Raw genomic sequence first — 27,639 nt, 5'->3', positions numbered from 1 at the left:
AAGTTAATCTGGCTTCCCCATTGACTTTGCTTGTCAGAAGGTTATAAAAGGTGATCACATGACCATGGGACATTGCAAACGTCATAAATATGAGTCAGTTGCCAAGCGCCTGAATTTTGTGGTCATGGGGATGCTGCAACAGTTGTTAAGTGTGATAAATGGTCAAGTCACTTTTTTCAGTGCTGCTGCAGCTCTGGTCATTAAATGAACTGTTGTAAGTCAAGAACTACCTGCGTTAAGGATAATATTCTGATATTAATATTAGTGATGGCTCTTTTCATATGCTGCATTTGTTAAAATGGGAAAAAATGTCAGGGAGTAAAAAAAGAAATAAATTCAAGGCTGGGATTTAAGGCTGATGATCCACATACACAGCAGCAAGAATGGAGAATAAATGTACCACAAGATTGAAATTTTGGGATCTTGGTGTTCGCTGACCTGGTTTTCTTCTCTTATAAACAGTTAAAAGGAGTTTGTTAGCACCTTTTCTAACAATTGTTATTAAAAATTCTTATTGAACTACAACTGACTTCAGATGCTTGGAGGATAGGGATTGGGAGAAAAGGATTGGGAGGGCAGGGATTTGCTTATGCAAATGGCGGTTACAAATATCTTATCAATTAGTAAAGTTCCCCTACCAAATTAGGCAATACTGTTAGTGCTTTGACATCAGAAAGTGGAGTTTCCTGACTTTTTATGATGTTTGTCCTATCTGCCTTGATCAGGAATATTGAATGCCTGTTAGATAGGGCTTGCTTAGATGCACTATGTTATCTTTAGTTGTTCTTTCTATTGTGTTGGTTTTCACTTATCTCCAGTATATGTTTGCCTGGTGTATAATAATGGAGGATCTGGTCAGGGCTGTTTGTTTCCTTTTTGGTCTTTGTTTTTTAATAGTTTGCAGACTGAATTTATCTCTCAATATTAAGCAAGCTAATCCGATGTACCTTTTCTTTTATCATTTGTCTCTCCACAGATGTCATATCTAATGTCACTCCTATGAGCATGTAATTTATGAAAGCTAATACAATCTTAAATTGGTCAATCCCTGATATGCTAAGATTTTATGTTTATTTTTCTACCTGGAAACATTCAGATACTTTTTTGTTTCTCCGCTGTCCTTATGTTTCTCCTTCACTAACCCTGCCATTCCCCACCAATCAGTTAGAACTCAAGAAGCCTCTTGAATGAGAAGCAAAACATTTTCAAAGAAAACGTCAAGAAAGTCCAGTTGCCTTTTGGAAAAAACACTTTTGGGGCAATTAGAATAGTGAAGATTAGTGTGATATATTTTTCAAAAATATTTAGCACTGCCATACCAACCACTAGAGAGCCAGTTTGACCTAGATGTTAAGGCACCAGGATACAAAATGAAAGAGTGAATTCTAGTCCCACCTTAGACATAAAAGCTAGCTGGGTGACTTTGGGTCACTCTGTCTCAGCCCACAATGTTAGGCTCAGGTAACAAGCCAGTCAGTCAATTCCTGTCACAAGCAATTGATCAATACTTTGGTCAACCTGAAAAAAGCAGATCTTGCACTATGCTAGGGACATGAAGGAGAAGATATAGCAACCAATATAATCCCTTTTGAATAAGCTAAAGAGCATTTAAATCCATGGAACTTTCTATACAGAGGCAAAGGAAAGACATCTGTAATATGTTATGGACCATCTGTTTGCTCAGATCAATTTCAGGCATTCATTCTCCTAATTTACAAAATGAAATTAGAGCTTTGCTAACAGAGGCAAGTGCTTCAGGCTGGATGCAATTATCTCTACAATGAGCTTAAAAGACAAAATAACATAAAAGAGAGGGGAGAATGAAGCACTAAACCTTGACTGAAAATGGATTTCAGATTGTCTTCACTGATAAATACCAAAACAGATGTATAAATTCATATTACTTTTTTATTATAAACTAAACTACATTTCAAGAAAAGCACTCTGCCATAGAGGCCACCTGCCTATTCCACTATTCTGGAGTGAGGGATAAACTCAGGAAGTTGAAAAAAAATCCAAGCAACAATCTTTTTTTTTTTTTGAACAAAGGTTTTTTTTTTATTTTTTAAAACACAAACATAAAACACATCTTTTCCAAAATGAAGCATTGATCCGGTCACAAATTAATACAAATCACTAATAATTCTTAACTTCCAATTAACACAACTTAATATTTTACACAGAATTTTACAGAATTTCTCTAAATTCTATCAATTATGCCATTATCCCAAAAATCCGTTACTTAAATCTTAGATCCTAACCAAATGTCATTCCATTTTTCTCTTCCTTTTTACTTAGATGGATATCTTTTAACAATATAAATCATTACCATTATTATAAACATTTAAAAAATATTTTAACTATTACTCCCATTTTAATCATCTTCATTACTTTACAACATAATCATTTTTATTTCTTATCTGTTAACTCCAACATAATCATTTTATTTTACTGTTGAATCATCATTATCATCTTTATTTCTGTTGTTAAATTAAACTTATACATTCCATTTCTGCTGTTATTCTCAACATATTCCTATTTTTGCTGTCCTACCCAGCATAATAATTTTTATTTTTGGCTGTTAATCCCAGCAAAATCATTTTATTTTTACTATTAAACCTAACATCTTTATCTTTATCTTTCTGGTTAAACCCAACATAATCATTCCATTTTTGCTGTTACTCCCAGCAAAATCCTCTTTGTTTTGTTGACCTACCCAACATAATCATTTTTGGTTTTTGGCTGTTAAACACAGCATAATCATTTTTGGTTTTTGGCTGTTAAATATAGCATAATCTTATTTATTTTTTGGCTGCTAAACACAGCATAGCTTTTTTATTTTTTTGGCTGTTAAACACAGCATATTCTTTTTTATCTTTTTTATTTTTTGGCTGTTGATCACAGCATAATCATGGTTAGCTTTACTATTAAATCCCAGCATCCTTTGTTGTTTCCATCCATCTATACATTGCTTATTTCAGTTACCGTATTTTTCGGTGAATAAGACGCACCGGAGTATAAGACGCACCTTAATTTTGGGGGAGGAAAACAAGGAAAAAAGTATTTTACCTCTGCCTACCAGCATTTAAGGTGGCGCCGTCCTCCTCTTACTCCTGCAAGCAAGAGGTGCAGGGACTACTCGCTTTCCCCCAAAGAGATCCCTAGCATGCTCTGGGTGGAGGGACAGAGCACAGCCTGAGGAACAACCCTCCCTCTTCGGGACAGTGGGGGGGGGAATCTGCCCAGCAGCTTTGGGAAACAAGGCGGGTGCCACGATTTGCGGCTGGTCATCCCTCTGGCCGCGCTGACTTCACTCCCCAGCAATGTGAGGAGCCGCCGCTGCCTAACCCTCTCTGTGCCCAGGAGCCAAGCCGAACTGAATGGGAGCCCCTAAAGGGAAACGTTCCTCCTTTCCAGCCATCGGTGCCCGGATTCCAAAATGCAAACCTCAAGAGTCGTGCTTCAGGTGGCGGCCAGTTCACCTGCAATGTGCAGCAGGGAACTGGGAATTGCTTTGGATTCGGGGAGGAGATTGTAACGCTGACGCCTAAAAGTGTTTTTCTGCACATTGCAGAGCCGCGCACCCCAGTCCTTCTTCTCAGCAGACTCTTCTCTTTCCTCTTGGCCTGATCCGCCGCCTGAAACAAGGTACACTTTTGTTTGTCTCTGCACACCCCATGTCTGGAATTGGGAAGGGGATTGTGGGTCTGCGATCTTAAACATCCATAATTAACTTATAAGAAGCTTCTTTTTATTACCACCACCTATATATTTTTCATTTTTAATCACATTGTTTTAATTCTTCTTTTTTCTTTTTCCAGCCATGTCTATCATTTCTTCACTTTCTCACCTGCTAATATATATTTCCTTCCATTTTCAAAGTCTTCAAATTTTGTCCTCCATATGTTATATTAAATCTTTTTCTTATTTTTAATCTGGATAAAATGCATCAGATTTCCTTCTTTTAAGCCTGCACTAAATCCTTCTTTTGTTCCTTCGCCAATAAATTGTTATTATTCAAATTATAGGAGTTCCATTGTAGTTTCCTTTTCTTTTCATCAAAGTCAAGCTGCCTGCAGATGAGAAAATAAAAACCTCCTACACAAAATCCCACAACTGTTGTCTGTAAAGTCCAAATTTTCCATAACAAAAATGAGTTAGAATGTTCCTTTTTAGACCAGAAGATGTCCCTCTACAATCCACATTTTCCATTAGTCATGCAAGTATCCATTTTATTACAATTATGTAACTGTCCAGTTGCTTACTTTTCTTCCGTCGATTTTAAAAGTATCAAATCTTCTTCTTCTTCTTCTTCTTCTTTTATAAATCCAATTCCAGTTTTGAAATATCCAGTCTTTTTACCATGTCTCGATATTTAATTCCATTAGTTCTGTTCTAGAGTTAGTTGTTTGTCAGGTCTTTATCTCTTTAAAATTACAGTTTAAACTTTCCATAGCCCCTTTGTTGTTCAGCTGCTGTTTTAAGGCTAGGGGTCTTATAGTTAATAATATTGCTCCAAGCATTGTTGCAAGCCTGGGTTTTGAACCCGGCTTCAAAATGCTCCATTTCAATCCACTCTCCTCCTGCACATCTCTTAACCTGGTTGTCCCAGCTTCGTGGCAGCCTCAATGGCTGCCTCCCCCCGCTGCCGACTCACAGAGGATTCCCTCTGGCCTCTGAGGAACTTGCCTGTTCCTCTTGGTTGTCTGAGGCACCCCTTCTTTTCCCCCATCCCTGCAAGATAGTTCCGGTCCGAAGACTCATTGACGGCGGTTCGGCAGCCGGGGTTTTTGTGGCACTCATCAGTGCCCATTATATCCCCTACTGTCTCGCCGCGACGCCAAACCGGAAGTCAAAAAAATATATCCAAGCAACAATCTTGACAGGAGGAATTTGAATGCACGTATTCATCCTAATTTAAGTATAAGAAAGGGAGAAGGAGAAGGAGAGAAGCATCATTTTATCAATTCACCTGAAAGGCCAGCTCCAGCAAGACTTTTCTCTTCCTAACTTAAACTGTGTCCAGTTGATTATTTAAAAACAATATTTAAATTTAAGAGTTTGTGCCTGAATTTGCATTCTCCCATTCGTACTCTATTCTTTTTAGACTGTAGGAGATTAGCTTTTTTTCTTTCTTTTTTTTAAAATAAAGTTTATTTTCATTTTTAAAAATACAATACTTTACATATATACATACAAGGTTGTTGCAACTAACATACACAAATCTGCGCCTATCCATTTCATTTCCCTCTCTTTTCTTTCACCCAATTATACCATAAATTCCAACATTTGTAATAATCAGAATCTTTTTGTTTCCTAAGTAATTTCGTTAACCGGTCTGCCTCTGTGCATTCTGTAATTTTCCAAATTAATTTATTTTCTGCGGGTATTAATTCGTTTTTCCATTCTTGCGCGTATAGTATCCTAGCTGCAGTAGTGATGTGGAGGATCAAATAACATTTTTCTTTAGTTATTTTGTCTGCTTTCATTCCTAATAAAAAAATCACTGGTTTCAACTCTATATTATATCCTGTAATTTCCACCATCCAGTTCCGAACCTTGGACCAATATTTGCCTGCTTTGGGGCACGTCCACCATTGGTGGTAGTACGTCCCACAACCATTCCCACACTGCCGGAGAAACTCCCGGGAACATTCTTGCGATTCTTGCCGGGGGGATATGCCAACGATAGACCATTTTAGCTTTTTTTCTGTGATGATTTCTAGTAGGAAAATGATAATATAATATAAAACAAATAAACTTCCCATCTCTGGTATTCTTTTCTTCTAAATCTAAACCAAATTCAAATAGTCCTCAGTTAATGATGGTACATGGGACCAGAATTTCCATCACTAAGCAATGCGGTCATAAAGTGCAATGTGACCACATCACCTAGAAATGGCAATCTTGGCACTCCACATTGCCATCATTAAGCAAGGATTAAGCAAGGAAGATAGGACTTCCTTTCAACCTGCCAGCTTCCAACAAGGAAAATCAGTGTGGAAGCGGTAGGAATTTGTAATTCCCAGTCAGCTTCCAAGCAGGCTGGCGGGCAGCTAAGTGGTTGCTGCAAGATGCAAGAAGGGTCACGGGGACATGACATAAATGCAGTGGGGCTTGGGTTGGCTAATGCACAGTGCATGAAGGGCTGGTGTAGTGTGAAGATAGTGGGGCTGAGGGTGGGTGCTGCAGGTGGGGGGAGACCTACCTGAGCAACCTGCTACTGTTCCTACCTGTTTTCTTTGCTTGTGGGAAGCCAGCAGGGAAGATTGCAAATGTCAACCACAAGATTGCAGGATGCTGCAACCATCACAAAGTGTGATCCAGTTGCCAAGTGCCCAGATTGCAATCATATGGATGACCACAGGGGTGCTGGAACTGCTAGAACTTTGAGTACCAGCCATGAATACCATTCATTCAATGCCACCTTAAGCTTGAATGGTCACTGAAAGAACGTCATTTATTGACATCGAAGGAAAAATACTCCATCTCCTAAATATCTGAATCTCAATACCATATCTGATTTTTCTAGTTCTTTCCTTGAGATATAATGGGCAGAACTATAGATTGTTTTCAAAGTATTGCTATACGAAAATATTGTATAAAAATAATACAAAATCTTATTTCTTTAACAACCCCGAGACTAGGATCCCCCTGCTGTTTAGGAAAGTTATTGACTTGGTTCAAATTTTTCCAGAATCCATTTTTTTCGTGATTACTACCTTCAATACTCCTCCCAGTGTGTATGCCAACATCAGATTTTTTACACAAATGTTTCATTGTATTTGCTATTTTGTTGTCAGTCCTTTTAATTATCTCTCTGGAGTACTTTGGGTGGTAGTGGTTTTTTTTTAGTATTTTGAATACTTGGTACTATCCATCAGATTGGTTTACCCGTAACTCCAAATCCTTTATTAATTTGTTAAAAACAGATAGCCTAATTTCTTTCCTTTCCACACAATAACAATTATCCCTTTATTCTTACCCATATTTTTTTATATATACTTCACTACATGGTTTTGTTTTTAAGACAGTTTAAGTGGATAAGCCCAATTCTTTGTTCTCACAATGAAGACTGAGCATAACAACTTGATATAGGGGAAGATGACGAGATCTGGGGCCTCCGCAAAAGCACTAGGTCACATAGGACCTGTACATTGTGGGTTATCCACCATATTCTAAAATGTTAGTGAGACTAGCTTTGCAAAAACCATGTTCATTTTTCTTCAGCAAGGAACATTTTATTTACTTTATATGAGCTATCAAAATGACTTTCAATATAAATAATGACATTCAGTACCAAATATATGAGGGTCTTAAATTTTAATTATTTGAGAGTAAACCATTTGTTTAATTGAAATTAAATTTTATATAAATAACTCTCTCAGGATACTGTAGAAACAGAAATGATTTCCACTGGAGTTTCCTACATTTTGCAACCTTTATTAATGCTAAGAGTACATACTTACCTTTAAGGTAATCTTGGTATTCACAATCTCAATCTTCATGGGAATAACTTCAGGAATGATTTCATCTTCAAGGAAGAGCCCAATGCTAGAAAGAGATGATGTCAGAAGTTCTGTCTCATAGCTATGGATCAGCATATGAAAAAACCCATTTTGGACAGCCAGAGGTGAATGCACTGCAGCGCTTGGTCCAATTTCATATCGTAAGCACACCTCAGGTTGGGTTTGGATAGTTTCAGTAGTTGTAGACCTCTCTGTGTTTGGAACTCCTGAAGAATAAAATCATTCCAACGGATAGTTTTCAGTAATAATTATATTACCGTACTACTATTACTATAAATAAAACATAGAGATCTGGATGGCAAAGGGAATGAAAGGTGTGTAAAAAAGAGAATGAAAACACACAACTCTAACAATAATATTTTAAAGGGTTAAGGGCATAGCTGGCATTTGAACTGGGTGCTAAGAATTTACCTCTAGAAGTTAGACAGGGTAAGGATAAAAACAAAACTGGGATAAAATTAATTAATATATGTATTTAATAATTTTTTATTCTGTCATTCTTCAAAACTGCAGTTTGGTAGCAATATCCAAGAGTTCCCTGAAAACTGCAACCAAAAGTTTTGGGGCCACAGACAGCACTAGCTATACATTTCAGGTCTACCCACATCTGATACCAGCACTTATACACTATAGAACAGGGGTGTCAAATTCACGTCGTCACAGCAGCATCATGTGACGTATTGGGACTTTTCACCCCTTCGCTAAACCGGGGGTGGGGGTGGCCAGCATCTGGCCTGTGGGCCACAAGTTTGACAACCCTGCTATAGAAAGTTCTAAAGAAAAGTGACCCTGAACAGAAAATAAGATTCTCCAATTCAGGGTTAGTGAATGGGGGATTGTTCCCGCATAATAATAATGTGCTAGAAAAGAGGAAGAGTGGTTGAAGCTAAAGAACATTTGGCTTTTTATGCTTCATCTCTCTTAAGGACATGATAAGAGAAGAGCTGGGTTAATCTATGGTAGCAAAAAAGCAGCAATCTGATAGCACCTCTCAGTATCAAGCAAATGCTTTACCTCCTATTTTCTTCAGCTCTGCTCATAACACTTAGAATGAAGGAACCTCGTACTAACTCTTAGCATATCTGATTTCAAAAATTACCTGCTGTCTTTTTGTGCCCCATTGTTGGTGAGAGGAAGCAAAGAGGGATTATTATTTCAATATCACTTATGTACTGAGACACAGAACTGTGCTAGCAGAGAAAGCTTTTATTTACACAGATTTACACATTTGCATCAAAGCTGCCAAACTGCAGCTAAATACTTTGCTGGCCTCTAACATACCTGTGGGCGCATTCTGCAGGTACTGCCACATGCTGATATTTCCCAGATGTTCAGGAGTTAGTTCCATAACTTGAAGAGCAAGTGTCATATCATCTCTCTTTGATTCTATTACACAATTCAATTCATTTGTTTTTAACACCAGCACAGAAACCTAAAACAGAAAGCCCAGAATAAATGGATGCTGCTCTCAAATGCCACAGAAAAATTGTTGGTAAAATAACAAGACAAAAAAAATCACAAGAATCTGACCAACTGAGTATTAGGGTCCTGTCCACTCAGAGAAGCTGAACTGTTAACACAAGTAGATCCTCTTTCTTCGTCTCCCACTGAGCTTGGTCTAATGTCTCTATCGTTATGCATCTGGGGAAGTTGTCCTAAGGTAAGAAGATCAAGACTGGGCTCTGAAATTTTAAAAAAAAAACATTTTAAGTATTTTTTTAGCACAGAAAAGATTGCAAGAATTCTGGGGAGAAAAAAGGCTGCAGTTCTTCTGTACTAATTCTAACATGAGTTATCTAAAATTCCGACTTCTTTTGCCCCCCCAAAAGGAAAGTTTTAAACCTGAAATAAAGAATACTATAGTATTATTATTATTACAGTTGATTGCAGTCAGCCAGATGTTTAGACTGGATTTGGCATTTTTTGTCCACTTATTCTTCCCAAGGTATTTGAATAAACAGATGTTGTTGTTTAATGTTGTTAAAGGTTTCTTTGCAAGTTGCAAGCTGTTCCAAATAAAACTGTCTTTTTGCAAATGACTGATTTTGTTAATGCAGAAGATATTCAGGTAATGTTCTAGATTTTTTGGGAATTATTATTACCATTATTATTTCATCTCTCTCTCTCTCTCTCTCTCTCACACACACACACACATGCACACACTCATAATTCACTGGTTTTCAAGCTTAAAGGAAATCGAGGACTCAGTCTTCTGCTTTTTGGACCAGCACCTTAACAACTATATCAAACTGAGTCTCTTCTATATCTTTCCATAAAAATGAGTAACATTTAGACTTGAATATAATAATAAAAAAGATCGATTCAATTCCAGCGCAGCATCTTGGTAGAAATTATGAATGGTTCTTCTAATATTGTCATAGTCAGGACATTTTGAAGAACTTTATTTCCCTATATACTGTATACTTGTGATTTATTGCCCTCTTTATTGATCAGCCAACACCGGCAGCACATAACCAATTTTCACTAATTTAGAAAGCTAAGCAGCCTTTGCCTTTGTTAGACTTTAAATAGGGAACAATTTGTGAAGTTTAGGATTATAGCTAGACATCAATATTAAACAAAAATATCCAGAAAGAATATTGCTTGATTTAAGAATAGTTTTATTTAATGAGGGAAATGACTTAAAGAGAACAAAAAAAGTAGAGGAGAATATATGTAGCTTAAGGTGAACTGTGGAGTCCCTGATGATCTCTGAGCTCAGTTGTTTGTTTGCAAGACATTTCATTCCCCAACTAGGTAACATCATCAATGGCATGATGTTATCTAGTTGGGTACTGAAATGTTTGTAAGCAAATAAAGCTCAGAGGGCACCAAGTGTTAAGTATAAATCCTATGTTTCTTCATCTCAGTATTTGATTTTTGGTTTCTGATACTTTGGTAAGGTTATCAACAGCAAATACATGACCATCAAAATCTATGACAAGAAAAAAAATCTCACCATCAAAACACTCAACAAGGAAACTGTGCAAACAATTTTTTTGCGATCAATTTAGCTGCTCCCAATGGAATTCCAAATGCCCAGTTAAGACTCGAGACAGGAATGCCGTTAATCCAGGTCAGAGCCTGGAAGATGACGATAATATACTGGCTTAAAATACAATTTTTTTCAATTGGACTGACCCCCTTAATTTTAACCGATAATTTGTCTTCTCCCAGGAAACAGGCAGTGGAGCATAAATTGACTTCATATGGACTCTTTCTCTACCATTTTTAATATCAATAGGCTATGATCAAGCCAAACAATTAATTATTAAAGAATAAGTGATGTAGAGTTTCAGACCGAAGTCAACCCTTGTCCCAACATGACTGAATGTGAATAAATTAAGGAACATGGTAATCAGCATGTTATCTGCAAAACCTAATTTTCTCCAAGTTGCGGAAAGCATTTTTAAAGCTAGATAAACTACTCTTCCACCAGCAGTACTTCAAGGCAGGTATAATAAAACCCCCATAGCAGAGTGCACGTGTCCATGTGGCAATAAGGAAATGGAAACCAACTCACACATATTATTACATTGCTAATTTCAGAGGAATATAAAGTCTATTTATATTTCATCCCAATAGATAAATTCCCAGGGATATTAGATAAATTTTATCTGATTCATCGTCTCCAGGATGACTCACCCACTATACAACCTATGCAGTAGATGAATTTTGTGTTGCCTCAATGGAAATAAGAAAAAATAGTTAAAGAAGTAATTGGTTTAAGAAGTCCCCACTTTTATCCATAATATCACTTTTAGATATTTTTTTCAAACATAGCCATTTAACAGACCAGATTATATAATTCCCAACATTACTACTGTCATACCTCCTTGTAATGCTAAGAGTAACAGCTCAGCAACATGTAGCTCCCCTCCAATTCCTTATTCTTGATTGATATACCTGTAGATCAATGCCCACTAGACGCTCTGCTCTAGCTAGCCTTTTAAAAACATACTATTTGAATTAAAAAATGAAAGGGAAAGTTGATATGTTGTAAGAAAAAGTAATAGCACATTTATTTACGGGAATATCTTTGGGCCCAACAGAGGTTCCATTGGGATGATAGATACTAAACATTCTGGCAAACGATTGGCTTGTGATGACCTGCCACAGCAGCTGTTTTATGAGTATGCAATTCTCCCAAGGTAGCCACTTTGTAAGTCATCCTCTAAAATACCAAATGTTTTTACTTTACAATTCCATTAAGTTCCATTTTATTAATCTGTAATAAGACCGAAACCAAATAAACTCTTATTACCTGAATCCATAAGCATAACAAAGCCATCACTGCCATCACTATCTACTGACAGTCTATCTTCAAGACCACTGCCATCTAACGAATTGGTATCAAAGGAATGTTGTGAAGCAGTCTTCTTCATGGAGGTAAAACGCACACTTTCACTATTACTTCCTACTTGAGTCACTGCTGCCTCTTCAGGCTTTGGTGAAAGATCTCTGCTGACAATCACAGATCAAAATTTGCTGGTGTTAATGAACATAGTTATCATGAGAGCCTACAGATGTGGCCCTAAGTGTTGCTGTCCCTTCATTTTTTCTAGAGAGTCCCAATTTGTCATGAAGTAAATTAAATTTGACAGAAATAAATGGCATCTACAATTCTTTATTCTATAGGTCTTTGGTTTTGGTTCTTGTAATAAAAAAATCGCACAGACATAATTATTGGTAGCCCTTAGAAGTTAAATGACATTATTAAATTTTAGTAATCCCTCAAGCAGACTATTTGCTAAAATGCACACTGACAAGCCACCGTTCTGGGAGAATGTCCTTTGGCCAGATGAAACAAAATTAGAGCTTTTTGATAAGTCCCAGCAGTTCTGTTTTGTTGTGTGTTCACAGGGGGAAAAAAAGATACTTTTAAAGAAAAGAACACCACATCTAGAAATGAATCATGGATGAAGTGCCATAATGTTATGGGGTTGCTTTGCTGCCTCTGGTACCGCCTTTTATGCCTTGCAGGATACAGTGAAATCAGATCATCATCAAGACATTCTGGAGTGAAATATAGTGCCCAGTGTTAGAAAGCGTTATCTCCATCAGGATAATAATCCAAAACTTACATCTCAGAGAATGTTAAGAAAGCCAACAAAGGCTGAAAAATAAACACTATTCTGAAGTGGGTGCTTGCTATGAATCCTGATCTGAATCCAATAGAACAAAGCTGAAAATCCCAATTGGGAGAAGGACCCATCAAACATGAGATAACAGGGACAATTTTGCTCAAATGGAATGGAGTGGAACAAATTGCCAGTTGAGAAGTGTAGAAGTATTATTCAAGGCTCCAGAAAGAGTTGACTGCAGTTATTGCCTCAAAAAAGTGTGCTATAAATATATATTAGTTTATGAGTACCAGTAATTATATCCATGCCCTTTCACACATCAGAAGCAAAGTGTCTGCTCTACGGAATAATGAACAGTGGATGCTGTTTACTTGTGTCAGTTTCAATTTCTTGAATTGGAATTATAGATAGTCCTTGACTTATGACCATAATTGAGCCCAAAATTTCTGTTGCTAAGTGAGCCATATGTTAAGTGAATTTTGTTCCATTTTACAACTTTTCTTGCCACTGCTGTTAAGTGAATCACTGCAGTTGTTAAGTTAGTAACACAGTTGTTAAGTGAATCTGGCTTTGCCATTGACTTTTGCTTGTCAGGTCGCAAAATGGGATCACATGACACCGGCACACTGCAACCGTCATAAACACAAACTTGTTGCCAAGCGTCTGAATTTTGATCATGTGACCATGGGGATGCTGAAATGGTCATAAGTGTGAAAAACTGTCATAAGTCACTTTTTTTCAGTGCTCTTATAACCTTGAACAGTCACTGAATGAACTGTTGTAAGTCGAGAACTACCAGTACTTGGAAAAGGTTGAGGGGTACCAATAGCTTTGGCCACATCTGTATATATTACACATACAATTTTGTATTCTGCAAGAAAAAAACACATCACAGTTACCTCCTTTCTACTTCTCTGAGAGAAATAGCAGATACATCAGGGGTGAAATCCAGCAGGTTCTGGAGAACCGGTAGCGGAAATTTTGAGTAGTTCGGAGAACCGGCAAATACCAATTCTGGCTGGCCCCAGAGTGTGGTGGAAATGGAAATTTTGCAATATCCTTCCCCCAGGAGTGGGGAGGGAATGAGGATTTTGCAGTATCCTTCCCCTGCCACGCCCACCAAGCCACACCATGCCCACCAAGCCACACCATGCCCACCAAGCCATGCCCACAGAACCAGTAGTAAAAAAATTGGATTTCACCAGTGAGATACATTTTGTCTCACTGGAATCGTATACTTATTTCCTATAAGCAGTATTTTACTACACACACCCACTCACAAGAATAAATATAAAGATGAATTAGAAGACAGCAATGAGCCACTTCAGTGGCTTCATGTATGGAATGAAAGGGACATTTTGCCCTCTCAAATGTTACATGGCCAGCAGTAATTATCTCTATTGGGTTGAAAAAATAACAAAGATATAAAGATCACTAAATAGATTGTTTTAACGGACACTTTCCATAATACCATTTATAACTCTGAAAAAATTAGTGTAAAGTCCGAAAACTTAAGAGAGGAAAGGTGGCAACAATTAATTACAAGGGAGGGAAAAAGACTAGCATAGTAAAAATGCTTACAGAGTACCAGGAGATTTATCTAAAGACAATCTACAATGTACACAGCTTGTTTCTAAAATTTTAAAACTACGATTCACTGATATCACAGCAAAGTAGTTCATCCTAAAGCCAGCACATGGAATAAGTGAAAGGCTGGCTCCCTTTGTGACAAGACTCATGGAAAAAGCGTAATCAAAAAGAACTATAATCAAAGGGCTATTAAATATTTAAATAGCAGGGAAAAGATAAAGTAAAATGAACTCCGGATTACACTTGCCCAAACACAAAAATGAAGACAGAACAGAAGACGGTAATAATCACTATTATCCTAACTGTAGTGTAGTTTAAAGTATTACTCACTTGATTTGGGGGTGGAACAGCATTTTCTGCATAGTGGAAGCCATTTTTTCCTTGCTCAAACTGAAAGCATCTTTTGTTATTGACATGGCTTCTTTAGTGAGGTCCATAGTAACATGCAAGGCTTCCTTGGTGGCATCCTTTGTTATATGCAATGCACTAGATAACTCCAACTCCATATTTCTCAATGGAATCAACTCTTCTTGCCCATTAAGAGGGATATGTATGCCACCTAAAGGATCTACAATGGAAGATGGTCTGGAAGGAAGAACTTCAGAAGTCTTAGGTAGGCTGACATGCTCATACTGTTTCTCTGCATCAGGGATTTCTTCAGCTTCATGTGCTTCTTCTACAGGGCTCCTCTGTCCAGTGGCTTGACTATGCAATTCTTCTTCCGTCAAAGATCCATCAGTTTGGGATTTCAGCATTCCATTTTGCGATGCAGTCATATTCCTATCTGTATTCTCAGTTCCTGTATCTTCTGACATTTTGATGGGACTACTATTTTCCTTCTCGGAGCTAACATCTGACTTCAGCTCTTTGCTTTCAGCAATTAGTCTTTCCCTACTCTCTGACGCTGAGAGTTCAGATTCAACTAGACTGGTAGAATCTGAATCTACAGATCTTGGTTCTAGTGAAGAACCAGGAACAGGATGCATTAGCAAAGCTACCTCAGTACTGTTGAACATGATGCCTATGCAAGTGGTTATGGAATCTAAAGGCGACCCAGTTATTTCCTGGGTATCTAGGGTAAATTGCTCTTGAAAAGTCTGTAGTACTTCTTTCATTCGAAGTAGCATCAAATACTGATAATGATTGAGTTGCACCTTCATATGTGCACTTGAATACAGAAGAACATGGATATCGGCAGATATTTCCAAATCATTATCATTTCCTTCATCATTAACAGTACAACTTTCTTCCAAGACTTCCTTTGCCTCTGGGGTAAGGTAGATGCTTCTCAAATTCTGCTCAGTCTTTGATCTTTGGCAGAATTGCTCCTCACCGGAAAAGACCTGGTTCTCAGTATGATTACTAAAAGTCGTGGAAGATTTAAGTCTAACATTTGAGGTAGATGAAACTTTCAGCATTGCTGCCTGGGCTTGTTCCCATTTCTTTGGGAGGCAAGCCCACACACAGAGTGGGAAAGGGTAGATAAAGTGAAGGGCCTCTCCTTTGGAACTTTTGGTCCCCTCAAAATCCAAGGACACCTGGGTAAAATTAACAGACCAAAGATCTTCAAAAACGGAAGATTTGCCAGGAAAGTGGCAGAAATCTGTGTGCTGCTGGACATTGGTATCCACCTGGTATGCGTGACGTAGAAAGAGAGTATGCAAGAGACTAAAGTTGTCCTGAAATTTAGGGAATTTGGTATAGCTTGAATGGAAGAATTCAGAAGCAGCAAATCTACGGAACAGGTTCTGCAGGGCTAAACAGCTGCAATGAGGTCCATGCCTTGTATTAGTAGCTGTCACTTCTGATGTGGACATAGAGAGACACTGGGGACGGTCCTGGTGATCAATTACTTTTTTGTCCACTGGGATGTTTACCTGTATGAGGTGCAGAAGGAATATTAAGAACGATCTATATAGCCGTAAAAGTACAGAAGTAAAACAGTGCATATTTAAATATGTTTATAGCACACTACTAACGTGTTATCTTGATAGCCAGTTACTTATATTAGCAATAGGGAACTGAAACTGACAGATTGTGATCTACATAAGGCCACACAACTCTGTTATGGCTGAGTAAGGAAAAAATGAAATTTCCCAAATTTAACATATGATTCCACAAGACCTTTGTAGTATATAATACATAAATATACCGTTTAAACAGTTTTACCACAGTTAGAAGACTCCAGTAATCTTTTTTTTATTATTTAAAAACTTGTACCATAAGCACAAATTCAAGGAGAATTTTACTTCATAAAGCTTGTAGCAGGAGTCATCTTAGTCTATGGTAGCAAAATATTTGGAGTCTAGTAATACCTTTTTCAACTCACAAATTTATTAAAAGACATAAGCTTTTATGAGCTGCATAAAAAGCATATGTCTTTTAACAAAAATTGTTAGTTACAGAGATGCTATCAGACTTCTGATTTTTTTTCCTTTAAAGAACTGGGATAATAATTTTGATTACAGTAACTTTTATTTGATTTTATTTGATGGGTTACACAATGATGGCACTTTACCCCTAAATAAGTAACAATAATACTCAATTAAAATGACTGCATGGAACGATCCAGTTAAAGTACTATCAGTCCATGCAGAACCCAAAAAAAGGGAGTTGCAAGTGATCTAGAAGCTGTCAGTGGATAAAACAAAGAAGCCTACTTGGCCTTTTCTTATTTGAAATGGACTTGCTCTTTCTCATGCATACCCGCTACACTTAGGAGAGTGCAGAGATACAAAGGACATCCCGAGTTGACGACAAAATTTCATTCAAACAATCAATCTTAATTATCAATAATATTTATCAATGAGTCACTTTCTCTCAGGCTAGCAGCTTTTTATGATTTTCTGCAATATAACTCTGAAGAAAGCTGTCAAATGTTTCACTAACTCCACAGGAAGAAAGAGCAAAGAGTTTGTTCCACTAAAAGAAATTCTCCCTCATTCATCCTCCTTACTACAAGAGTTCTTTGTCTGCCTAATTTAAGACCGGGACGCCTTGCGCACAGTCACTCATGCCCTTGTCACCTCCCGGCTGGACTATTGTAATGCTCTCTACATGGGGCTCCCCTTGAAGAGCACTCGGAGGCTCCAACTGGTCCAGAATGCGGCCGCGCGGGTGGTTATGGGCGCAACCCGTTGTGCCCGTGTGACACCCCTCCTGCGCGAGCTGCACTGGCTCCCAGTGGTCTTCCGGGTGCGATTCAAGGTGTTGGTTACCACCTTTAAAGCGCTCCATGGCATAGGACCCGGGTACCTTCGAGACCGTCTTCTGCCACCAATAGCCTCCCACCGACCAGTCCGCTCCCACAGAGAGGGTCTCCTCAGGGTGCCATCAGCCAAGTTATGTCGGCTGGCGACACCAAGGGGGAGGGCCTTCTCTGTGGGAGCCCCAGCCCTGTGGAATGAACTGCCCCCGGAAATACGCAAGATCTCCGACCTCCGGGTGTTTCGTTGCGCATTGAAGACCCTGTTGTTCCGCCAGGCCGGGCTATCAACTTAATAATTTTAAATTGGGGTATTTTAAATTTTTGGGGTTTTAAATCGGCCAAATTTATTTAATCATTTTAATTTTTAATTATTGTTGTGTCTTGTGTTTTTAAATTGGCTGTACACCGCCCTGAGTCCTTCGGGAGAAGGGCGGTATAGAAATAAAATTATTATTATTATTATTATTAAGACACAGTAGAAGCAAAAGCAAATAAACAAACCTTTAACATAAAGCCATCCAATCGAATATCGATGTGTTCCTCCCTTTTTCCAGAGCTTTCCAGCTTGTATATAGCTTTAAACTGTTGTAGACTGCGATAGAGATCAAGGCAGAATAAATTCACCCAAAGCATGCTCCTTGTGTCCAAAGTGAAAACCAAACCATTCATCTGCAAGTACAAGTTTGGACTTGGGACTGGGGAAAAGAGAAAAAAAAATAGGTTAGAGTTCCACTGATTCTTGCCTTCAATTGCAACCAATTCTGAACCACTTTAGATCAACTACTGACCATATTAGCTGGGTATGATAGAGGATTGTAGTCAACACATGTTGAGAACTTCCATTGGGCTGCGCGACCAACAGGCCAGTGGGCAAGTATATGCGTCAGCCCACTGCTCATGCGAGTGGAGCTGTGCGCACATGTGCTTGCCAGCCCATGTCTCGCACAGCCCAGTTCTAAACAGGCCACAGCCTACTATCGGGCTGGGGGTTGGGGACCCCTCATCTAGAGGATGCCTCATACCCCCTACAGGCCTTCTTTGGGCAAATTTCCAAATCCCTAGGGAGATAGAGCATACTTCTAAACTGTAATGAAGAAGTAGAAAGAATGAGATGCTTCAAGGTAGAATGCTCAAATAAAAGGGCTGTGCAACTGCTATTCTATCTTTGCAAGGTTTTTTTGTATTAAGAGAAACATGATGGAAATGAAAGGGAAATGTGTTAAGATGAAAGAAATAGTAATGTTGACACTTTTATCAACTTTTGTAAAAGATTAGAGGAATATGATTCCTGAGATCGTCACCTGGAAAAGTAGTGTGGTCTGGAAAATAGTACTCCGTGAAAACTATATGGATTGCTGACGTATGTTCAGGAAGATTCAATAATTTCCTTCTACATGAAAGTAATGTTGAAGGCTTCTTACTCTGCTGTCCAGCTGTAGAAACCTGGAAAGCAACAGAAATATTGTATATGTGTAGGTACATACATATGAATTATGACAGTGATACTCTTTGGACTTTTACACTTAAGTGTATGTAATCTAGGACATAAAAGGAAAGATTTTAGAAGAAGAAAAGCACCAGTCATTGAAATGTTTGAAGCGCTATTACACAGTACTTTTCAAATAGTATATTCTTGTGTTATAAGTAATCAGTTTGGTTTTCTGGAAACCTAAACAGAATGTGAGACAGAAATTTGAACTGACTCTTATTCCCCCTCCTTTTTTTTTTGGGTGGCAAGCTGTTTTGCTTTAACACAGTTCTTTTTTTAATTAATGATTAAAAAAAGAATATAAACCATAAAAGACAGGAGCTATATCAAAATAATGGATAGGATCACTGGGATAAATAATTATCTACTCTTAGATATGATTATTAGGGGGATATTACACAAAATAGTCAAACTAAAACTTCCTTGGAAGGGAAGAAGATGCCCAGTGTGGAGAAAAGCCCAGTGAGCACTATCAATAGCAACAAGCGCTTAGACGAGGCAACATATCCGTGTGTGTTGTGGCCTGCCAGTGGCCTGCGTGGATCATGGCTGATCCCGACGAGGAGGAGGCTGGTGTGGGGTTGCACCAGCAGCCGGCCCAGCCGGCGCTTGCGTCGGACAGTGAGGAGGCTAAAGAGGATGTGGTGCCAGAGACAGAGACTCAGCCAGGGCCTTCAGAACCTCCAGAGGCTCCTTCAAGTGGAGAGAGAGAAGTGGAGGAGCCTCTCCTCAATGCTCGAGCACGCAGGGCTGCCAAAAGGCAGGAGTGGCTACTCAGGAGGAGGAGGTCTACTCGAGAGTAGGCCTTGAGGATAATTGGCCACTCCCTTAGCCTATTTAAGTCGCACACAGCTAGTGCGTTCTTGCTGGAAACAACTCATATTATTATCAGAGTATTTTGGTTTATCATATCTTGTTTTCTGGGCTGGTTGCCAACTTTTGCCGGTCTTGTTTATTCTTGCTACTTAATAAATTTGATAAGGACCGTTGGTGTGTGTCAATATCCTTGGAAATACGGAGCTGGGGCAGAACAGTGTGATGCTCACTTTTCCATATAAATATTAGAACTTTACCTGATGAATATCCAGATCGTCAACTCGAACAACCAGGCAACTGGATCGGAGTCTATTCCATGCAGGCCGTTGGAGTCCTAGCAGGGTATGAGGTGGTGTGCTGGTTTGATGTAACCCCTTCTCTGTAGAGCTTTTTGGAGAACTAGAAACAGCATCTTAAAGCAAAACCATCATAATAATCAGAACAAATTCTTCCTTTCAGCCATTAAAATAAATCCTTAAACTTAAAAGTATTGTTCTCTGCCTTTCTCACCCTCGGTTCTTTATTGGCATGAAAAGTACCGAACCAACAATACTGAATGCAACAAATATAGAACTTTTATGTGCTTGAAAATTCTTCTTTAAAAAACAGTCATTAGCAGAGACTCAGAAGTTATAGCTTGCCTTATTTGTAAGTTATTTTCATAGCTGCCTCTTTGGTATTGTCCTTCCCTTGACTAATAGCAGAAGACGACTTTTTGAATGAGGATATTTTAAAATACGTTAATATGCAGAAGTTATCATTAAGACTCAACAATGATTATAGGCAACAAAACTTCAGAACTATCCTCCCACCTTCAATACATACAGAAGACAGTGGTGCATTTGTTCTCATGAAACAATTGTCAAATGGAAAACACATATTTATATAAAAATATATACATATCTGATATAGGTTCCAGGGATTAGCTTTCATAAGCTCTTAAAGTAAGCTGCTAAACAAATAATTCCCACAACACTGTCAAACTAGTTACTAAGTCTGCATTATTATTAATTTTCTCATCGTTCCTATCACCCATCTCCTCCCACTTATGACTGTATGACTGTAACCTTGTTGCTGGTATCCTTAAGATTTATATTGACATTGTTTCCCTATGACTATCATTAAGTGTTGTACCTTATGATTCTTGATGAATGTATCTTTTCTTTTATGTACACCGAGAGCGTATGCACCAAGACAAATTCCTTGTGTGTCCAATAAAGAATTCTATTCTATTCTATTCTATTCTATTCTATTCTATTCTATTCTATTCTATTCTATTCTATTCTATTCGAACCATCATCATTCCAGTTTGAAATAAGAGGAAGCCTACTTTTCGCATGAGAGACAATGGTGCTTTTAAGTAGTTACACCGAATCCAGATGTGTATGCATTATTTTTAACACATCGTAAGTTGTACCCCATCCCTATTCCTAAATTTCACTTTTTAACGAGACACATAAGTAGCACAATGTAATGTGGATGTTTCAACAGTAGTTTATTTATATGGTAAAAGCTGCCCTGTCTTCACTATTCAGAAGTATTCAGAAGTTAAATGAGGTTTTGAGTGAGCAAATACAGAAGAGCCAAGTAATCAAAAGAGATGCTTTGGAAAATATAGGAGCACATCTGAAGAACCTCTTTTGAATGGTTAACAAAGTCATCTGTTGCTAAAATTTGTATGTTTGCTCTGAAAGCTGCTCCCAGCCATCTGCAGCTGCAAAACCTTGGTAAGGAATCTTGAGTTACCTTGTCTCTTTTTCAAGGGAGATTCCTTCTCTGCGGTTTTAAAGAAGGCAGAACTTATTTCTTCACTATATTTTCCCATCTTGTTTTGGAATTCATTCACTAGTTTTTTTGCCCAATGTTCCCAGGTCTCCATAGCATTGCAATATCGCACCCAATGTTTGCAGCTATCACCTGAAAAAAATAGGGAGTTTAAATTGACAAAATGACAATACTTCTGTCAGCCAGCTCATTTCGTTTTTGAAGACACACTTCTAATTTGGACCGCTCCGATCAACCAAGTTAAAAGGTCTTGTTAACTGTACATTTAATTTTCCTATCTGAAAATTTATTAAGACATAATAGTCTGTTTTCCATTGTAGCTTAACAAATGTTGCTATTTGACTCCAAACCACATTCTTAAAACCATTCCTATCTCTAATGGAATTTGTACAAAATAAATGAACAAATATTTGTTATTCATAGTTTTGCTCAGTAATGTTGACTTCCCTTGATGTCTTCCCATTGCAATTATATGATTGTATTTAAATTTAAGAAAAGTGTCATTGATAGCTGTGCATTCTGTTTCTGCTTCTTCAGGAATGGGCTATATGTTCAGCTCTTCTCCATTGCAGCAAGTTTAGAAAAAAGCTAACAAAATCCCCTGCGTTTTCCCTCCTGCCACACTCATTTCATTTGCTGTAATAGAATACTAATGCTTATGCAATATCTCACAAATTTTGCAACATACCTGCCCAGTGGAAAGGATAATAGTCAAAGCCCATCTTCCTGAAAGTTAATTGCATTGCACCTCCCACTATACCATGTTTGGAAGCACCTGTGGTAAAATGGAGTTAAAATGAGACAAATCCTGGTTGCTGTATGCCTAGTTTACACAAATAGACTATGAATAGGTACTCTAAAATGTAACACTTTGAATAATATACATTGTTTTAATCATAAATAAATTAGGTCTCACCTCTTGGAATATTTTTTAAAAAACGATGTCAAATATATAAATCCCTCAACATCTATTTTTATTGAGATTTTTGTTTTAAAAATATTTTCATTAGATTCTTCAAAATATTGTCATATTATCATACAGCATGATTCTAATTAGATAACTAAGCTGAATGATACCCATAAGCATAAAGATACTTATAGCAACCTCCCTTAATGCTTGCAGGTCTCTCTACCTACATTAGTCATTTTTAAACATTCTTTTAACAAACAAACAAATATGAAGCTATTGTGTTAAAAAGCATCAGCCTTTAACATTTTATTTCCAATGTAGGCCACAGCTATTTAGGCTCCATTAGAAAAATGGGGAATGTGTCAGTGGTAGGTTTCAAAATTTTTTACTACCAGTTCTGTGGGTGTGGCTTGGTGGGCATGGCAGGGAAAAGATACTGTAAAATCTCCATTCCCTCCCCAATCCAGGGGAAGGTTATTGCAAAATCCCCATTTCCTCCCAAACAGCTGGGACTTGGGAGGCAGAGAATAGATGGGGGCAGGGCCAGTCAGAATTTTTACTACCAGTTCTCCGAACTACCCAAAATTTATGCTACCAGTTCTCCAGAACTGGTCAGAACCTGCTGAAACCCACCTCTGGAATATGTCTGCAGCCTAATATTGTTTGGAAAAAACATCTGTACCTCAACAATAAAAAAGAAGAACACATGGTATGGGGGGGGGAACAGGAAGAGATGGTGGGGAGCCATTTCACTAGTTAACAATTTCATTTGTGAATACAGAATTCCCCACATCATCCTTATTGTAACTGTACCTAACATTCCATATGTGCCCATGAGCTCAAAATAGACTTCTTGCTACTGAAACAATTTTATAAAAAAGCTGGAATGAGGAAGAAAGAGGAAAAAGAGGAACCAAGTTGAAACACCTGCTTAAAATTTCTGCACATGTCACTAGGGGGGAAAAAAACCCCCACCCGCTCTCCCAATTTCATCCCAGGGAAAGCTACCTGTTTCTCGAGTGTGGCTATCATCACATATGTGAAGGTCCAGACGGGAAATAAGAAGGTGATAGGAAGACTCTTTCATATCATACATTTCAAAATACTGGCTGATAGCTTTATGGGTGCTGCCAATTGAATGCGGCCAAGATTGTTGGGTACTGGGAATAGGAGGTGTGATCTGTAATACAGAAAAATTAAGTGCTAATTTACACCTATACAGAACCTAAGAGGAACAATGGAGATGGCATAGTATCAGAAGACCTCAAATCATCCTATGGGATCAGAAAAATAGGCTTTGAAATGCATTAATTCAAGGCAGAATTTCTAATTAAAATCCCTGAATGAATATTAGAAAACAGAAAGCCAAGATGGAAAACAGGGATCTTGGGATAATTGTTAAAGACCGTTGTTGCTGTTATTGTTGCTGTTTTTGCAGGGGCAATATGGGATAGGGAGAGGGAGGTCATTATACCTGTTTCCTAAATTACAATATAGCGAACCCACAGTGGAAAATGAACATTTATTTATTTATTTATAAAATTTTCCCATTTTACCACAGGGTAACAATTATTGAGATCGTGACTGAAGCCAAGGAAATATGAATGAACGAATAGCTTGTCCCTCACCTCTAGTCAACCACAAAGCCTCAAAGGCTCAGACTTTAAAATTTGTAGCCTTCCAGATGCAGCTTGATTTTGAATTATCTGCTAATATGCATCTCCACTTCCTCTTTCTAGTCATTAATAAAAATGTTGAAGAACACAGTATGCAGGAATGATTCTTGCATCTCACTTGACCTAACACCTAATACTGTTCACCCACATTTAAGCAGCTTACAAGTGAGAAAATAAAAACAACTATTTCCGGGCCTCTACACTTCCCTGATAATTTGTCTCTCTATCTTTCACAAACGTTTTTTTTCATTTTAAGGTAATTACTGGATTCTTTATTAATCTAATATTGAAGAGCCACAAAGATATTGTTTTCTAGTCAGGCACTGGGAGAAGAGATTTGTAACCATGCTTGGTGCTTGTTTTTTTTTATGGTACTGTTTTTCTCCTGATACAATCTTATATGTATATGTTTTTTATATCACTGTATTACTCTTTTTATTTATGTATTTTTTAAAATACTGCCTACGGTTGTTTTAGTGATTGAGTAGCTATCTTGATTAAATAAGTAACTAAATAAAGCAATATACTGTGACACATCAACAACGTGGAGTTAACATTGTCTTTAGAGGGAAAAGTAAAGCAACCCTCCCTGCCAGTTTACCATTGTCTTTGCTTGTACAGTTGGAAGAAAAAGTATGCGAACCCCTTAGGATTACGTGGAGTTTTGCATGAATTGGTCATAAAATGTGCTCTGAACTTCATCTAAGTCACAACAATAGAAAAACACAGTCTGCTGAAAATAATACTACACAAACATTAGATGTTGCCATGGTTTAATTGAACATAACATGTAAACATTCACAGTGCAGGGAGGAAAAAGTATGTGAACCTTTGGACTTAATAACTTGTTGACCCTCCTTTGGCAGCAATAACCTCAACCAAACGTTTCCTGTAGTTGCAGATCAGACCTGCACAACGATCTGGAGTAATTTTGGACCACTCCTCTTCACAAAACTGTTTCAGTGTAGCAATATTCTTGGGATGTCTGGTGTGAATCGCTCTCTTAAGGTCATGCCACAGCATTTCAATCGGGTTGAGGTCAGGACTCTGACTGGGCCACTCCAGAAGGCGTATTCTGTGCTGTTGAAGCCATTTTTTTGTTGAATTACTTGTATGCTTTGGGTCATTGTCCTGTTGCATCACCCATCCTCTGCGGAGCTTCAGTTGGCGGACAGATGGTCGTACGTTTTCCTGCAAAATGTCTTGATAAACTCTGGAATTCATTTTCCCATCAATGACAACAATCCGTCCAGGCCCTGAGGCAGCAAAGCAGCCCCAAACCATGATGCTCCCTCCGCCATGTTTTACAGTGGGGATGAGGTTTTGATGTTGGTGTGCTGTGCCTTTTTTTCTCCACACATAGTGTTGTGTGTTCTTCCCAAACAACTCAATTTTGGTTTCATCTGTCCACAGTATATTTTGCCAGTAGTGGAACATCCAGGTGCTCTTTTGCAAACTTCAAACGTGCTGCAATATTTTTTTTGGACAGCAATGGCTTCCTCCGTGGTGTCCTCCCATGTACTCCATTCTTGTTTAATGTTTTCCTTATTGTAGATGTGTCAACAAAAATGTTAGCATGTGCCAGAGATTTCTGTAGGTCTTTAGCTGACACTCTAGGATTCTTCTATACCTCATGAAGCATTCTGCACTGTGCTCTTGCAGTCATTTTTACAGGACGACCACGCCTAGGGAGAGTAGCAACAGTGCTAAACTTTCTCCATTTGTAGACAGTCTGTCTTACCGTGGACACATGAACATCAAGGCTTTTGGAGATACCCTGTGCACAGTCACTCACGCCCTCGTCACCTCTTGCCTTGACTACTGCAATGCTCTCTACATGCGGCTCCCCTTGAGGAGCACCCGGAGGCTCCAGCTGGTCCAGAACGCAGCAGCGCGGGTAGTGACGGGAGCATCATGGCGCTCCCATGTAACACCGCTCCTGCGCGAGCTGCACTGGCTCCCGGTGGTCTTCCGGATGCACTTCAAGGTGCTGGTTATCACCTTGAAAGCGCTCCATGGCATAGGGCCTAGCTATCTTCGAGACCGCCTGCTGCTACCGACGACCTCCCATCGACCCGTGCGCTCCCACAGAGAGGGCCTCCTCGGGGTGCCATCAGCCAAACAGTGTAGGCTGGTGACCCCCAGGGGGAGGGCCTTCTCTGTGGGGGCACCTACCCTTTGGAATCAGCTGCCCCCGGAGATAAGGAGAATCCAAGACCTCAGTGCCTTCCGTTGTGCCCTTAAAACCCATTTTTTCAAACAAGCCGGGCTGGCTTAAGAAGAAATTTTTAAATGTTTTTAAATGTTTTAAATGTTTTAATTGGTAGTGAGTTTTAATTGGGCCAAATTTATATATCTTTTAATTGTTTTTAATATTTGTACTGCATGTTTTTTAATTCTGGCTGTACACCGCCCTGAGTCCTCAGGGAGAAGGGCGGTATAGAAATTCAATAATAAATAAATAAATAAAATAAATAAATACTTTTGTAACCCTTTCCAGCTTCATGCAAGTCAACAATTCTTGATCGTAGGTCTTCTGAGAGCTCTTTTCTGCGAGGCATGGTTCACATCAGACAGTGCTTCTTGAAACCAGTAAACCCAAAACAGGTGTGTATTTTTAAAGGGCAGGACAGCTGTCAGTAACACATCCAATATCATCACACTGATTGGAGTCAAGGTTGGCTCACTCCTGGCTCCAATTAGCTCTTGGAGAAGTCATTAGGCTAGGGGCTCACATACTTTTTCCTCCCTGCACTGTGAATGTTTACATGTTATGTTCAATTAAACCATGGCAACATCTAATGTTTGTGTAGTATTATTTTAAGCAGACTGTGTTTTTCTATTGTTGTGATTTAATTGACGTTCAGAGCACATTTTATGACCAATTCATGCAAAACTCCATGTAATCCCAAGGGGGTTCACATACTTTTTCTTGCAACTGTAGATAGCTAGCAGGGAAGATAACAAAGGGCGATCACTGATCATGAGAGGCTGAAGCTGCCACAAATGCGAACCAGTTGCCAAGTGCCTGAATCTTAATCATGTCACCATGGAGCACTACAATAGCAGGAATTGCAAGGACCTTGCAAGTACCACTCATTCACTGCCATTGAAACTTTAATGGTGACTGAACAAGTGAGTCTTTAACCAAGAACTACCTGTACAGTTTACTATGTAATCTTATGAGAAGCAACATAGTAAACTATTGGAGGAACAGAAAACAATATTACTGTTTGTTCTCCTCTTGCTAATTGTTTTTTTTAAATCTCAGTATGTCTCATATTCACATAATATCCAACTTGGATGCAATCCTAAATATCTATGGAACAACAATATGCTTCTGCTATTTTGGCAAATTAAAGCTTTGTGAGTTATAAAGCCTTTTGTGGTTTGACACCTGCAAATCTGATGGATTGCTTACTTCAATCAAAATTGGCCCTACTTATTAAATCATCTCAGGAGAAGCTATTTTTAACTTCCCACTTTTGGGGAAGTAAAAGGAACCGAGGTCAGGTCTTGCTGCCCTTTAGCAGCAGCAGCAGCAGCTCTCTG

General features: G+C 38.5%; 1 protein-coding gene across 1 annotated transcript in view; it reads right to left on the bottom strand.

Annotated features, from left to right (window-relative positions):
* BLTP3A (bridge-like lipid transfer protein family member 3A) overlaps positions 1-27,639 on the bottom strand; it is a 57,201-nt gene that overhangs the window by 3,108 nt on the left and 26,454 nt on the right. Inside the window, exons 8-18 of the mRNA XM_070941501.1 lie at positions 23,420-23,591; positions 22,190-22,276; positions 21,463-21,633; positions 19,974-20,128; positions 18,713-18,854; positions 17,913-18,106; positions 14,534-16,080; positions 11,794-11,993; positions 9,060-9,211; positions 8,811-8,961; positions 7,470-7,735 (exon numbers count right to left, since the gene is read on the bottom strand). Of these exons, the coding sequence (XP_070797602.1) occupies positions 7,470-7,735; positions 8,811-8,961; positions 9,060-9,211; positions 11,794-11,993; positions 14,534-16,080; positions 17,913-18,106; positions 18,713-18,854; positions 19,974-20,128; positions 21,463-21,633; positions 22,190-22,276; positions 23,420-23,591 (3,237 nt within the window). The remainder of the gene's footprint in view (positions 1-7,469; positions 7,736-8,810; positions 8,962-9,059; positions 9,212-11,793; positions 11,994-14,533; positions 16,081-17,912; positions 18,107-18,712; positions 18,855-19,973; positions 20,129-21,462; positions 21,634-22,189; positions 22,277-23,419; positions 23,592-27,639) is intronic.

The sequence above is a fragment of the Pituophis catenifer genome, unplaced genomic scaffold (genome assembly GCF_029215685.1).
Source record: "Pituophis catenifer annectens isolate HBS135680 unplaced genomic scaffold, rPitCat1.0.hap2 SCAF_3, whole genome shotgun sequence".
Lineage (NCBI taxonomy): Eukaryota > Metazoa > Chordata > Lepidosauria > Squamata > Colubridae > Pituophis > Pituophis catenifer.
This window is presented reverse-complemented; position numbering and strand designations above follow the sequence as displayed.